The sequence below is a fragment of the Scyliorhinus canicula genome, chromosome 1 (genome assembly GCF_902713615.1).
Source record: "Scyliorhinus canicula chromosome 1, sScyCan1.1, whole genome shotgun sequence".
In the NCBI taxonomy this organism is placed as follows: Eukaryota; Metazoa; Chordata; class Chondrichthyes; order Carcharhiniformes; family Scyliorhinidae; genus Scyliorhinus; species Scyliorhinus canicula.
Genome location: NC_052146.1, coordinates 295,527,595 through 295,543,598, shown reverse-complemented (window position 1 = coordinate 295,543,598; position 16,004 = coordinate 295,527,595). Strand labels below are relative to the sequence as shown.

Genomic DNA, 16,004 nt, shown 5'->3' with positions numbered 1-16,004 from the left:
TGTTCAGATACTTGCAGGTAAAGGCGTTTGCTAGGCAACAGGTAGATGGATTCCCTTTGCTGCCCTCGCGGGGGACGATGGAGAGTGCTTTCGGGGGTGTGGGTCGGAGAGGGGAAGGTGTCTGACATCTATAAGGTAATGCAGGAGGTGGAGGAGTAGTCAGTGGAGGAGCTGAAGGCTAAATGGGAGGAGGAACTCAGGGAGCAGATAGAGGACAGAACTTGGGCGGATGCCTTGGAGAGAGTCAACTCTTCCTCCTCATGTGCGAGGCTTAGTCTCATCCAATTTAAGGTGCTGCACCGGGCCCACATGTCCGGGACTAGGATGAGTAGATTCTTTGGGGGTGAGGACAGGTACACCAGATGTTCGGGGAGTCCAGCGAACCACGCCCATATGTTTTGGGCATGCCCAGCACTGGAAGAATTCTGGAAGGGGGTGGCGGGGACGGTGTCGAGGGTGGTTGGATCCAGGGTCAAACCAGGGTGGGGACTCGCGATTTTTGGAGTTGCGGTAGAGCCGGGAGTGCAGGAGCCGAAAGAGGCCGGTGTCCTGGCCTTTGCGTCCCTAGTAGCCCGACGAAGGATCTTGCTACAGTGGAAGGATGCGAGGCCCCCAAGTGTGGAGACCTGGATCAGTGACATGGCGGGATTTATAAAATTGGAAAGGGTCAAATTTGCCCTGAGAGGATCAATACAAGGGTTCTATAAATGATGGCAGCCTTTTCTGGACTTCCTGGCTCAAAGATAGATATCTTGGTCAATAGCAGCAGTAACCGTGTTCCTTATTGTAGTTTCTATTCTGTAACTTTATATTGTGTTAAATTGCGTTGTTGTTAAAATGCTGTGTTGTTCATGGAGGTGGGGCGAATGTTTATGATTGCTAATATTATTGTTATTTTTGGTATTTTACTATGGTGCATTATTGTTGTATAAATTCAAAATTTTTCAATAAAAATTATTTTTAAAAAAACAAAAACAAAGGGAAGTACGTGTTCGGTTGAAAAGCACACGTGCTGAAATGAACTGAAGTTGCAGCTTCAGGCCAGATTTGAGCTGGAATTGCCAGTCCCACAGAAGCTTGCTAGGGGTTAGTTACATATTTCCCAGCATGTTGAAAATACGTTGTTTTTAAATTAAGAATTACTTCACTTTTTTAAATAAGTACAGTTTGCATCTCTGGGAGAGTACTAACAATAAAAGAACTAATCCCCTTCCAACCATTAAGATCCATTTAGAATTTGGGCTCTTTTACGGTTGACTGGAGTAAGAAAAATGTCACAATGGTGCTCTTTCGAGACTGTAGCTCTGATCTATTGTTGAGGTTTCACTCTGCATCTGACTCATGCTAGATCTCACCTGGGAGTGCTCACTACTGACGTTAAATGCCCAAAATAGAAAAATGTTCCACTTTTCAACTTTGCCATCGCTTAGAGTTGAGGGAGAGAAAATCAGAATACACAAAACACTGCTGCCTGATGAATGTATCATGGCAGGTTTGGAAGGATATAGATTATGCATAAGCATAACCTCTAGATTAACGCAACAGGCTTATCCTGAAACAAATTTTCCTTCATACTTTATATGGCAGTGTGGTGCCTGGCCTCCAACGTTGCTGTACTTCATGGATGCCTGTGGCGATGAGATCCGAAGTAGAGTATAGAAATACTATTGGTCAGCGTTCCAGTCTCAAAAATGGAATACACATCACCATGTGGAAAGCGTCATATGATAATTAATTAAATTTGAAACAAGAACTGTGATATTTGCCACAGATTTAAATGCACAACCCAGTACTGGAGCCAAAAAGCAAAAGAGCGACGATGAAGGATATTCAGTACTTTATAGTGCAGGTGTGGCTTGGTATCGCTCAATGTGTTTGAATTGGTTAAGGTGCTCAAAATGGTGCCATTTGGATTCCAAGAAGCTTGGACGTGGTTACAAGAAGGTTGTGGGTACAAAGGTGAATAGTTTGGTCGGAGAGGGGTGAGGATTGGAAAGGTACTAGGAAGACATAAAACTATAAGAAATAGGAACAGGAGTAGGACATTCAGCCCTTTGAGCCTACTCCACCATTTAATAAGATCAAGGCTGCTCTTATACTCATTAAGTCCACTTTCCTTCCTTATCTCAGTAATGCTCGATTACCCACCTGAATGAAAGGCTATTGATTTCAGGCTTCAAAATGTACAAGGACTCGTTCTCTGCAGCTTCCTGGGGTATAGTCAAAGTGGCGAAGATACAGGTAATGGCAATCAGTAGTTTAAACAGGAATATCAGAAGGAAGCACAAAGTAACGGAAAGATATTGGATTTGAGTGTGGAAGCCAACAGAAGAGAATGGTAAAGGAGGAAATGGGATGCCATGGGAGAGAATGACATGATAGGCGGCATCAAGTGGAAGGGCACAAACAACTTGCCCAAAGGTTTACAGAAGGCCTTGTCCAGTGTCGAGCTTGGAAACCTGCTATTCAAAGCACCTTACAGCATTTGCATTTGATCTCACTCTTGCAGTGCTAAAGTGACAACAAAAGCACACGAGTATCTGAACAATTTAAATACATGTTTCCTCCAGACATCCTCCCAGAAGACATCCCAAAAGTTAGTAATTCCAAGGTACATTATTGGCTTGGCCAGGTGATGGGTTAGGACAGTAGATAATGAAGTGACTTCTGATGTCCCACTAGGATCTAAGCTGGGCCCTCAACTTATTACATAGACTTGGGTAACATATTACCAGACCCCAAAATGTTTCCCACTGACATACAATTGGTGATATAATATGTAGCGTAGACAAGAAGCATAGAATTATAAATATCGGATAAAGCCAAACGAAGTAGTTCACCAGAACATTACCGCGGTTCAAAAAGTCAGATTATGATGAGAAATCACAAACTTGGCTAGTCTTCCTTGAAATATGGCAGGTTAATGGATAATTTGAATGAGGTTTTTAGTTTTTTTTATTCATTCAAGTCATGTGGGCTTCACTGGCTAGGCCAACATTTATTGCCCATCCCTAATTGCCCTCGAGAAGGCGGTGGTGAACAGTCTTCTTGAACTGCTGCAGACCACGTGGTGTGATATTTTGAAATGAATTTTGACGAGTTAGAAAGAAGCTTCTTCCACGCGTTGGCGAGCCGAAGACGAGAGGATCTTAAAATCTGAGGCCAGGTCGTTCAGGACAGAAATGATAAAACATCAAATCTTTCACGCAAAGGATGGTAAAAGCGCATTGGGTAAATGGGTAAAAGCGATGGTAAAAGCGCATTGGGCTAAACAGCTGGCTTGTAATGCAGAACAAGGCCAGCAGCGCGGGTTCAATTCCCGTACCGGCCTCCCCGAACAGGCGCCGGAATGTGGCGACTAGGTGCTTTTCACAGTAACTTCATTTGAGCCTACTTGTGACAGTAAGCGATTATTATTAAGTCTTCCCCACAAAAAAAATCAAGTCAGTAGATTCTAGCTTAATTAATTTTAAATCTACAGTTTTGATTTGCCAGACAATGGTATGAAAGAGTGTGAAGCCAAGGTAGGTGGTTGCAGTTGATACAGGTCAGCCACTGTCTCATTAAATGGCGGAGCAGACTTGAGAAGCTGGTTCACCCTCTGGTGCATTGAACTATATATTTTAAAACATACCTGTATCTTTATTTCCTTCCCATGTCTAGTGGAACATAAGGCAGACAGAGCACGTGCTTATATCTGTTTACAAAACTTATTTTCCCGGAACAGAGACTTAGTAGGCACCCTCCACATCAATCATGGCTGACCAGGAGGCTCTCCCATCGAGCCTACTGGAAGGATTTACAGGTTGATACTCAACCTGTTTGGCCACATTATGAACGCTCGTTCGTTGGCCACCAAGTCCTCAATGGGACTCAAACCCAAAACACCTGGCTTAGAGGCAGGGACATTATCCACTGCGCCAAAAGGACTCCCATTAAAATACTGGAAACAAAATGCAATTCACAAACATACTCCAAGTAAGTTTTACCTTCAGTCGCTGGAACCTTCAGGTATTGTTCCACTAGATTCAGAATGTAGACACTTAAAGCAGATCTCTTCAGACACACTTCAGTGGCATCTTCTTCATTCCTAAAATTTCTGTCATTACTGTGTAACCACTTGCACAACTAAAATAAAAATTGACAAGAACCAAGAAATTAGATTCAAATTGGACAAATGATCTCAATGTATGCACCTGTAATATGAACAGATTTATCAAGAAATTACTTATTCAAGTTCAAACTTGGAGAGGTTGTTTTCACTTGTAGGAAAAACTAGAAGCAGAGGACACAATCCCAGACTAAAGGGACAATCTTTTAAAACAGAGATGAGGTGGAATTTCTTCAGCCAGAGGGTGGTGAATCTGTGGAACTCTTCGCCACAGAAGGCTGTGGAGGCCAATGAATTGAGTGTCTTTAAGACGGTGATAGATAGATTCTTGATTAATAGGGGGATCAGGGTTTATGGGGATAAGGCAGGAGAATGGGGAGGAGTAAAATATCAGCCATGATTGAACGGCGGAGCAGACTCGATAGGCCGAGTGGCCTAATTCTGCTCATCTGTCTTATTGTTTTATGTTTAAAAAGGTCCACCACTACCATCCCAAGTTAGAAAAAAGTAAAAAACAGGCTAAGTCCCTTCGCTTGATGGATCAGAGACCCGCTGGACAGTGAAAGATGTGGATGTCAGATGATGCAGGATTGGGCTCTACCACTCACCTTTCAGTTTCATGTATAAAGAACAAGCGCATTGACCAGGTATTAGAATGTTCCCAGTGACAATGTATCATTCTCCCACCACCAGCAGGGGAGGTGGGAAAAGAGCAAGAAATCAACAGAAGAAAATGGCAATTAAAGGTCCAAGTTCTTTACCAAAGCGGATAACTTCCCACCTCACTATATATGCCATCCGGCACCTTCTTACCAAACCACTTAATTGATCTACATTCCTTTCCAGCCTCTTTACATCCTTCTCACAGAATCCCTTCTCACCTAACTTTGCATGTCAGCAAACCAGAATATGTTTATTCAGTCCTTTCAGTCATTAATATAGATTGTAATAGGCGGTGTAGCACTGATGCCTATGGCGCTGAGGACCCGACTTCGATCCCAGCCCCGGGTCACTATCTGGATGGAGTTTGCACATTCTCCCCTTGTCTGCGGGTGTCTCACCCCCACCATCCAAAAATGTGCAGGGTAGGCAAATTGGCCACGCTAAATTGTCCCTTAATTGGAAAAAAAAATGAATTGGGCACTCTGAATTTATAAAAAATATATACATAGATTGTAATTTCTGAAGCCCAAGCACTGGTCCTTGAGGCACCCCACTAGTTACATTCCGCCATCCCTAAAATTACCAGTTTATCCTTACTGGTTTCTATTAACCATTCATGTCAATGTAGTGCCCCATCCTGGCTCCTAATCTTGTGTAACAACATTTTATGTTGCACCTCATTGCTTGCCTGCTGAAAAGTCAAATATGGAGCATCCCTCAAAAACTAAACAAATGGGCAGCACGGTGGCTAGCACTGCTGTCTCACAGCACCGAGGTCCCAGGTTCGATCCTGGCTCTGGGTCACTGACCGTGTGGAGTTTGCACATTCTCCCCGTGTTTGCGTGGGTTTCGCCACCACAACCCAAAGATGTGCAGGGTCGGAGGATTGGCCATGCTAAATTGCCCCTTAATTGGAAAAAACGAATTGGGTACTCAAAATGTATTTTAAAATTTTTTAAACTAAATTAATTTGTCAAACAAGATTTCCCTTTCACAAAACCATGGTGACTTTGCGTCATCATATTGATTTTCTAAGTACTTAAGCACTAAGTACTTCATAGGTCTGAGTATTTTGCTACTACTGATGTCAAACTAGCTGGTCTGTCGTTTGTTTTCTCTCTTCATCCTTTCTTGAATGCCAGGTTCCATTTGCTATTTTCCAGTCTCGGCAATTCTGCAAGTGAAAACCTATGCATCTGTCCTTTAGGATAGCTAAGCAATGGCTGAAGCCATTGAAAAGGACAATTCACAATTGGCATCAGCGTCAGAATAAAACACAACTTTTGCTTTCCTGCCAACAGGAAAAGCAATGCATCCTTGAGAGTTCAGTTCATCGAAAGAAAAGTCCCTTTGTGTCATTTAAGGGTCCCGCGTTTGAGTACCGCTTGGGTCACTGTCTGTCCGGACGGTCTGCACGTTCTCCCCGTGTCTGCGTAGGTTTCTTCCAGGTGCTCTGGTTTCCTCCCACAAATCCCAAAAGACGTGTTTGTGATGTGAATTGGACATTCTGAATTCTCCCTCAGTGTACCCGAACAGGCGCCGGAGTGTGGCGACTAGAAGCTTTTCACAGTAACTTCATTGCAGTGTTAATGTAAGTCTACTTGTGACACTTAGAAAGATTATTATTATTAATAGTAATATTTCAGCCTCTGCATTGGAAGGCCATGGGTTCAAATCTCATTCCAGAATCTTGAGCACGTAGTCTCCTGCAAGACCACTCCAGTACTGGAGGAATTCTGCATTGATGAAGGTGCTGTCCTTGTCTGAAATGTTAAAACAAAGCCCTGGATGGCCTCCACCAACAACATTTCTCACACACACAAGATATGAGAAAAAAAAAGAAACACAGGAAATGCTAAACGAAAAAAAAACACAATCTAACTAGTTCACCTTCTACTATCCTGGTAGTTAAACAAGGGCAGCAAACACATGTGAACACCACCATACAGAAGTTCCCCTCCAAGCCACTCCCCAACCTGACTTGGAAATATATCACCATCCTGTCACTGGGTCAAAATCCTGGAATGCCCTCCCTAACAGCACAGTGGATGTACCTACACCCCATGGACTGCAGCAGTTCAGGAAGACAACTCATTGCCACCTCCTCAAGGGCAATTAGGGATGGGCAATAAATGCTGGCCTGGCCATAGATCATAGAATTTACAGTGCAGGAGGCCACTCGGCCCATCGAGTCTGCACCGGCTCTTGGAAAGAGCACCCTACCCGAGGCCAACACCTCCACCCTATCCCCATAACCCAGTAACCCCACCCAACACTGACGGCAATTTTGGACACTAAGGGCAATTTATCATGGCCAATCCACCTAACCTGCAGATCTTTGGACTGTGGAAGGAAACCGGAGCACCCGGAGGAAACCCACGCACACACGGGGAGGATGTGCAGACTCCACACAGACAGTGACCCAAGCCGAAATCGAACCTGGGACCCTGGAGCTGTGAAGCAATTGTGCTATCCACAATGCTACCGTGATGCCCAAATCCCATTAAACAAATGATCATATTGGAGTTATTGACAAATCTTTGTTAATTAGCCTACAACAACATTTTGCACTCAAATAGCACCTTTAACACAGTAAAACATGTCAAAGAGTTTCACAGGAACATAATCACATGAATATTGACAGCTGGCCAAAGGACACATTATAACAGCTGAACAAAAACTTGCAACTCCTAGCTCCAATTATTAAACTTTACACCGATGGAAGCAAATCTGAGCATCACACCAGTTACATTTGTACCAAGTTACATTTTCCTGCCCTCTCTCCATATTTATTTCAAATATTTATGCACTTCCCTTTAAAAACTCCTACAGATTTAGCTTCCACCATTGTTTTTCATTGGTGTTTCGGATTTCAACAACCTTATGCACAAAAATATCATACTTGTCAGCTGGGGTTCAGTTGGTAGCACTCGCACCTGAGTTACAAGATTCTGGTTCAAGTTCCATTCCAGGACTTGGACACATAGCACAAGGTTGGCACTGTAGTGCAGTACTGAGAGTGTGCGGTGCTCTCTCTCTCTCTTTATATTTAAATAGTTATATTTAAATTAAGGCCATCACAATCCCATGGCCCTCGCTTTGCACTAACACGAGTAGCAGAAACAGCTCGTGCTTCGTAAAATCTGTGCAACAAGTTTTTTCTCCATTTTTTTTATTTTTCCAATTAAGGGGCAATTTTTAGCGTTGCCAATCCACCTATGCTGCACACCTTGGGGCTGTGGGGGTGAGACCCACGCAGACACAGGGAGACTGTGCCAACTCCACATGGACAGTGACTCGGGGCCGGGGTCAAACCCGGGTCCTTGGTGCCATGAGGCAGCAGTGCTAACCACTGCATCACTGTGTTGCCCATTGTCTCCATTTTTTTTTTAACTCCCTGCAGCCAGGGTCTTGCTCTGTTCTGTGCAGTCATTGTACTTTGATCTTGTTATTTCATTTGTCAATGCTCATGCACCCATGTTTGCAACCCAAACAGGATGTTGTCAACACCCAAACAGCGTATCGGTAACTTTTTCCTGTATAACCGTTTGCCAAACCTGATACAAAACATATGTGCACAAATGGACCACTGCATTTCCTACATTACAACAGCAACTACACTTCAAAAGTATTTCACTGGGCATATGGTGCTTTGAGGCCTCTGGTGTTTGTGAACAGCACTATATAAATGCAAGTTAAAAACAATAAATGCAGGAAAAACTCAGCCAGTCTGGCAGTACCTGTGGGGAGAGAAACAGAGTTAACGTTTCGAGTCCAATATAGCTCATGTTCGGAACTATTTCAAAGTCACTGCTGAAAACGCCGTGGGGAATGTGGAACATTCCCTGACCAGTCCTACTCCAGCCCCATCCCACAACTCTTTTATCGGTTCATTGATGACTGTTTTAGTGCTGCTTCATGCTCCTGTCTGGACCGGGAAAAATTTATTAAATTTGCTTCCAATTTCCACCCCTCTATCAGCTCCCCATTGTCCATCTCTGACATTTCCCTTCTCTTCCTTGATCTCTCTATCTCCATTTCTGAGGATCGCCTGTCCACTAGTATCCATTTCAAGCCCACCAAATTCTACAGCCACCTCTACTGCAGCTCTTCACGACCCACACCCTGTAAGGACTCCATCCCATTCTCGTAGTTCCTTTGCCTTGGTCGCATAAGGGGAGGCGGTGGCGTTGGGGTATTGTCACTGGACTAGTAAACCAGAGCCCCAGAGTAATGCTCTGGGGACCCAGGTTCAAATCCCACCACTGCAGATGGTGAAATATGAATTAAATAGAAACCTGGAATTAAAAGTCTAATGATGACCATGAAATCATTTTCGACTATCATAAAAAAAACCCCCATCTGGTTCATTAATCTCCTTTAGGAAAGGAAGTCTGCTGTCCTTACCCGGCCTGGCCTACATGCGTCTACAGACCCACAGACTCTTAACTGCCCCCTCAAGGACAATTAGCGATGGGCAACAAATGCTGGCACAGCGTGTGACACACAGCTCCCATGAACAAATAAAAATAAATCTTTTCTGATGATGCCACTTTCCTAAACCATGCTGCTGACATGTCTTAATTCTTCCTTAATCGTGGTTTCCCATCCGTGCCCGACCCATCTCCCACACCCCTGCTCTTACCCCTTCCCCTCCCTCCCAGAGCTAGCATAGGGCGCCCCTTATCCTCACTTTTCACCCCGTCAGTCTCCTCATTCAAAGAATCATCCTCCTCCAGTTCTGCCAATTCCAGCATGATGCCACCAACAAACGTATCTGCCCCTCACTCCCCCTGTCAGCATTGCAAAGGACTGTTCGCTCCGGGATATCCTGGTCCACTTCATCGCCAACATCTCACCCCCTTCCCACGGCACCTCCCCACGCAATCGTAGGTGTAACATCTGCATCTTTACCTCCTCCTTGCTCACCACCCAAAGGCCTAAACACACTCTTCAGGCGAGGCAGCACTTCACCTGTGGAGGGAGAAGGGAGCTAATATTTTGAGTCTGGATGACTCTTTGTCAAAGCTGAGAACTGGAAATAGGGAAATAGATGACCTCCTTCATCTGGTCTGTGGCATTCGCTGCTTCCAATGTGGTTCAACTGTGAACTCCCTCCTACACCTTCACCCCATTTTTATTTCTATCAATTCATTTCTTCCATCCATCCGTTTATTCCTCACCGTTGTCGTTCCCACACTCACCCCGGCCAGCTGTTTCTGCCATTAACACATCATCATTACTGGCTTAGAATATGTTACTATCAGCACCCTTCTTAACCTTGATCACTCCCATTTACATTCCCTTTGTCTTTCTGTCCACTACATCTTTGTCAATCTCCATCTACTGCTGGCCCTCGATCCAACCCCACGTCAACAGTATAAATCTGACCCTATTTCCAGTTCTCAGCTTTGACAAAGAGTCATCCAGACTCAAAACATTAGCTCCCTTCTCTCTCCACAGATGCTGTCGGACCTGCTGAGATTGTCCAGCATTTTCTGTTTTTGTTTCAGATTATAATTTGCTTTCATTTGAAAAAGTAGCTTCGTACTCGAAATGTTAAATCGTTTCTCTCAACATATTCTGCCAGATCTGAACTTTTCCAGCACTTTGTTTTATTTCAGGTTTCAGCATCCACAGTATTTTGCTTTTATCTAAATGCATGTCTTTTTTACTTGAATGTGTGTGATTTAGTCACCAGCAGAGTCGATTTTTCCCTCGCCGCTTTCTCAGAATACTGAACATCAAGAGTTGTAAACTCTCAGAAATCCATATATTTTGTATCAATACACTGCAGAGATTTATAATGCGGGGGCCACAATCTGCGAACTCCGACTAGGGGATTTTCACAGTAACTTCATTGCAGTGTTAACATAAGCCTATTTGTGACACTAATGAAGATTATTATTGTTATTATTTCAGACCTGCAGTACCATTCAGAACCTACTGGTGGTGTCACTAAGAATACTGATGCTCAGCAGGTCAGCAGCACCACCAGCAGGAATATAGTGGTACAATTGGTTTGTAAGCCACGTTAGGGATAATTCTGTTTTGCCAGGAGCAAGAGATAGATTGAATCTGCAAGCCATTTTCATTTGGAGTCTCGAACAGGCTAGCAATATGCTATCACATGCTTTGCCTTACCACCGAACACAGCAAGTTTAATCTTTTAGTGGTAGTGCTGGCAAAGGCTGTTTGTGTGACATGAGGTCAGTGTCCAGTGGCATACCATATCAGTGCTAGGTCCCTTATATAGGACATATAGGATGCAGATGAGAATATGGGGGGGGGGGGGGGGGGGGGGGGGGGGAGAGAAATGATAAGTAAGCTTGTGGATGACACGAAGATTGTAAGGGTGATTAATAGTAAGGAAGAAGGTCTTAGGTTGCAGGAAGATATAGACGGGTTGGTCAGATGGGCAGATCAGTGGCAGATGGAATTTAAGCCTGAAAAGAGCACGGCGATGCACTTTGGAAGGAGTACTCAATGAATGGCAGGACACTAGGAAGCTCAGATGAACAGAAGGATCTTGGGGTGCTTATCCACAGATCCCTGAAGGCGGCAGGACAGGTAGGGTAGTTAAGATGACATTCAGGATTTCTGATGGCGGCCATGAGTGAGTGGTCGCACACAGGGTGGCTAGTTTTGGTTTCTTCTACCCGAACTTGGATAATATCAGTGGAAAAAGTGCGCTGAGAGAAGAGGGGGATTAGTTCTATGGGTTACCAAACAGAAGGCAGCGCGAGCCCTGGCTAAAGAGTTGGAGGCGTCTTGTGGCTAAGGAGTTGGAGGAGGCTCACGATGCAGCATCAATTGCAAAAGTGGCAGAGGGGGAAGATCGTCACCGAAAAGCTGCCAATGGAGCAGTTGGTGAGCTTCATTAAGGATGAATTTCGGCAGCTGGGTAAACAAATGCAAAGTGACTGGTCAAAGGCAATTAAGGGGACAGCGGCACCTCTGCACGGGACTTTAAAACGGATGGAGAAGAACCTGGAGATGCAGGAAGTGACGGTCCAGGAAGAGGAGAAGGTGATGTGTGACCGGATTGTGACGCTGGAAGTGGAGATGGCGATCCTGGGGGACATGTTTAAGGTGCTGCAAGCAAAGGTGGAGGACCAGGAACACAGGTCCAGGCGGCAAAATCTGAGGATCACGGGCCTTCGAAGGGAGTGAAGGGAACCAGATTCGGTTTGAGGCGTTGTACCCAGCCAGACTTTGGGTCACTTTCAAGGGCCAAGAATATTACTTTGGGACACCGGTGGAGGAAAATGACTTTATTACGGAACATAAGCTGGGGGGAGGGCTGAAGAGGGAACGTGGGGAGAAAATCTATCTGTGTTAAATTTTATATGTTTCTGTTTACCGATTGGGAAAGGTTGTTATGGAATGGTTACACCCCCATTTTTGTGTATCTTTTTGTATTTCAGGTAAATTGCTGCTTTTTCATCGGGGGCCCTTCGGTGTTGGGGGTATAGTGCTTAAGTGTATTGCACTCTGTTGGCTATGCACTCTGCAGTGCGGAGTGCTGTGGTGTTTAGCCAGTATGGTAGGAGGGGGATGGGAGGAGGGAGGTATTTGACCGGGGGAAGAGAGAGAGAGAGAGAGAGAGAGAGAGAGACGCCGGGCCACGTTGCAATTATGGAAGGCGAGTTTGGTCATGGACGAGGCGGGGCCAATCTTGGGTGGGTTCCTCTGGGTGTTCCAATTTCCTCCCACAGTCCAAAGATATGCAGGTTAGGTGGATTGGCCTTGCTAAAATTGCTCCTTGGTGTCCCGGGATGTGTGTGTTGGGTGGCATTGTGAGGATAGGGTGAGGGAGTGGGCCTAGATAGAGTGCTCTTTCAGACGGTCAGCGCAGACTCAATGGGTCAAAGAGATTCTCTCTTCTGTACCATGTGACTAAAGGACAGATTTTCCTGAGACTTGCGCCAATGTCATGGCCGATCTGATATGGCACAAAAGAAAGTAAATTATGGTGCAAGTGACTTATGCCATGAATCACATTGTCCAATACTTTCCTGGGGCTTCTGCAGCATTCTGATGTTACCCACACAAAATAAGTTAGAAACTAATTGCAGCTGTGCCCCTATTAAAACCAATGATTATTATTTCCCTGCATGTAAGCTGGTTTTCATGCTGCTTCCAGTTGAATGTGAAGAGACATGTCGAAGTTTTTCGCCTGACACTGATCATGACACTTTGCAAGAATATCAGTATATTCTTGATGAGTGTAAGACGAAAAGCTTTGACACATCTCTTTTTTCAGCAATACTCAAGTTCTGTACTATCAAAGGACTATTAGATGTAAAAACAGCGCTGGAGATCTGGCAGTGGTGATTTCTAAGCGTATATTGGAGGGAACATAGGAACAGAAGTAGGCCATTCAGCCACTTCAGCTTGTTACAGCAGACATGGCTCAGCTCTACGTATCAACCTTGGTTCTGTAACTCCGAATAACCTTGCCTAACACAAAATTCACCACTTAGTTATAAAATTTCAAATTGATCTAACATCTACAACTTTTTAGAATCATAGAATCACAACAGTGCAGGAGGCCATTCAGCCATCGGGTCTGTAATGACCCTCTGAAAGAGCACCCTACCTAGGCCCACGCCCTCACCCTTTCCCCGTAATCCAATAACCCCATCTAACCATTTGGACACTGACGGGCAATTTACCATGGCCAATCCACCCAACCTGCACATCTTTGGACTGTGGGGGGAAACTGGAGCACCTGGAGGAAACCCATGCAGACACGGAGAGAAAATGCAAACTCCACACAGTCACCTGAGGCTGGAATTGAACCCGGGCCCCTGGTGCTGTGAGGCAGCAGTGCGAACCACTGTGCCACCGTGCCACCCTTTTAGGAGAGTTCCAGATGTCCACAATCCTGAGTGTGAAGAAGTGCTTTCTGACATCAGTCCCGAACAGCCGACCTCTAATTTTCAAGTTAAAGCCCCTTCGTTCTGAAACCTCCCACCAGAGGAAATAGCTTCGCTGTATCTACTCCAGCAGACCCTTTAAACATCTTAAGCAACTCAGTAGATCGCCCCTTAATTGATTTGATTTATTGTCACATGTACCAAAGTACAGTGAAAAGTATTTTTCTACGGCCGAGGAACGTACACAGTACCTACATAGTAGACAAAAGAATAATCAACAGGGAACATTGATAAATGGTACACCAACAAAACAGTGATTGGTTACAGTGCGGAACAAGGGGCCAAAAAAAGCAAACAAAGCAAATACATGAGCAAGAGCAGCATAGGGCGTCGTGAATAGTATTCTTACAGGGAACAGATCAGTCCGAGGGGGAGGTGTTGAGGAGTCCTGTAGCTGTGGGGAAGAAGCTGTTCCTCTGTCTGGATGTGCGAGTCTTCAGACTTCTGCACCTTCTACCTGATGGAAGGGTCTGGAAGAAGGCAATGCCTGGGTGGGAGTGGTCTCTGATAATGCTGTCTGCCTTGCTGAGGCAGCGAGAGGTGTATACAGATTTACAATTGATTTACAATTCTCTGATGGAATACAAAGTTGAAGGCGATTTTACTTCCCAGTGTTTGAGAGCCCTTGCCGAGCTTGGCAGAGGCCACACACAGGCTTTTGCCTTCTGAGCCAAATTAGCGACAATGGAACATTATTGAGAAATAATCTAATTTGGATCTTTCTCTTTGTCAACACAAAGCTGGAGATTTGAGAGGTTATCTTATCTTTTGTGAATTAGAGTCACTGACTTGACAAATCCAAAAAATTCTTGATCGCACAGGCATTTTTACACCAGTGACCATTTAAAACCCTGTCCTTAAAAAGACCTCAGGAGCAGCATTGTTACAGCAGCTTTCACGTAAAACAGCCCAAGGGAGCTGAATGCGCCGAAATGCAAACAGAAAGAAGTTAAGTGAAGGGGGCAGAAGTGTTCTCCAAAAGGTGGCCCATCATAAGGATCTAGAAGATGGAGGAACGAAGAAGGTTTCCAGAATTTGGGAGTGAGCGAACAAAATTTCTGCTTCCAACCATGAAGCAGCTTGTGAAGAAAGCACATAGTAGACCAAGGTGAAAGAGTGGAGGTTATAGTTGGAAATAAGTAGTTCAATGGAACGAGGAAATGGGTGGCAGCATTTTTTTTAGAAAAAAGCATTTTCAAATTGATGCACTATGGAAAAAAGGCAGATTAACACCGACATTGATAGGGGTGCAATACATGACACACAGAGAAAACTCAGGACAAGTTCAGCTGGATGTTCAACCGTCCACACAAGCAGCTCTTGATCTGAGCCAACCTGATTTGACATCAATGCCCTGCCAGCAAGAGAGTGAACAAAAAAAGAGGGGAAATAAAAGATAATAAATAGCATTATCCCATCCTTCCCACGGTTGGCTTAATGTTTACAGAAGCTTTGGAATATTCTCAGTTCTTAGCACGGGAAGGTGCATTGAGTGAAACAAATAGAAAAATATCCCTTTAAAAATAAAACTTCAAATCCACTGTGCATAAAATAACAACCTGCCTTCTGCATTGAGTGAAACAAATAGAAAAATATCCCTTTAAAAATAAAACTTCAAATCCACTGTGCATAAAACAACAACCTGCCTTCATAAAGCAGTTTTAACATGGTAAAATATCCTATGATATTTCACAGGAACATTATAAAACATAATTTGACGCAATGTCATTTAAGGACATTAGGACAGATCAGAGGAAGGTTTTAAGGAATGTCTTTAAGGAGGAAAAAGAGGTAGAGAGGCAGAGAGCTTTCATGAAAAAATTCCAGAGCTTAGAGTCTCAGCAGTTAAAGGCACCACAGTCAATAGAGTAGCAACTACAATCAATGTGCAAGAGGCCAGAATTGAGACTTTTAAAAACTGAGATGATGCTGAACCAGCGAACAGAGGGTTGAAGGATGGACGGGGCTCGCCGTATGAGAGAGGCTGGCCATGATTGCGTTGGAATGGTCAAGTCTAGACTCAACAAAGGCGTGAATGAGGGTTTCAGCAACGGATGAGCTGAGACAGGGATGGAGAACAACAACATTAGAAGATGAAATAGTGATACAGTAGTCCCCCGTTATACCGCGCTCCGCGATATATGGCGGGGGGGGAGGGGGCTTATGGACCCCAACTGTCAGTTTCCCTCTCCGGATCAAAGTGAGCCGGCCGCTGAAATTGACACTGCCGGCTGATTGGAGGGAGATTCAGTGAGAGAGGAGCAGCATTCCTGGTAAGTTTCTGTGGG

At 44.5% G+C, this 16,004-nt stretch overlaps 1 protein-coding gene across 4 annotated transcripts in view; it reads right to left on the bottom strand.

The window, feature by feature from the left end:
- Window positions 1–16,004, bottom strand: part of tarbp1 (TAR (HIV-1) RNA binding protein 1) — a 243,973-nt gene that overhangs the window by 185,455 nt on the left and 42,514 nt on the right. For all 4 annotated transcript variants that reach the window (XR_005462805.1, XM_038815663.1, XM_038815672.1 and 1 more), the window contains exon 10: window positions 3,990–4,128. Coding sequence is in view for 3 of the 4 variants with exons in the window: in XM_038815663.1 (XP_038671591.1) it covers window positions 3,990–4,128 (139 nt within the window). In the remaining variant the exon portion in view is untranslated. The remainder of the gene's footprint in view (window positions 1–3,989; window positions 4,129–16,004) is intronic.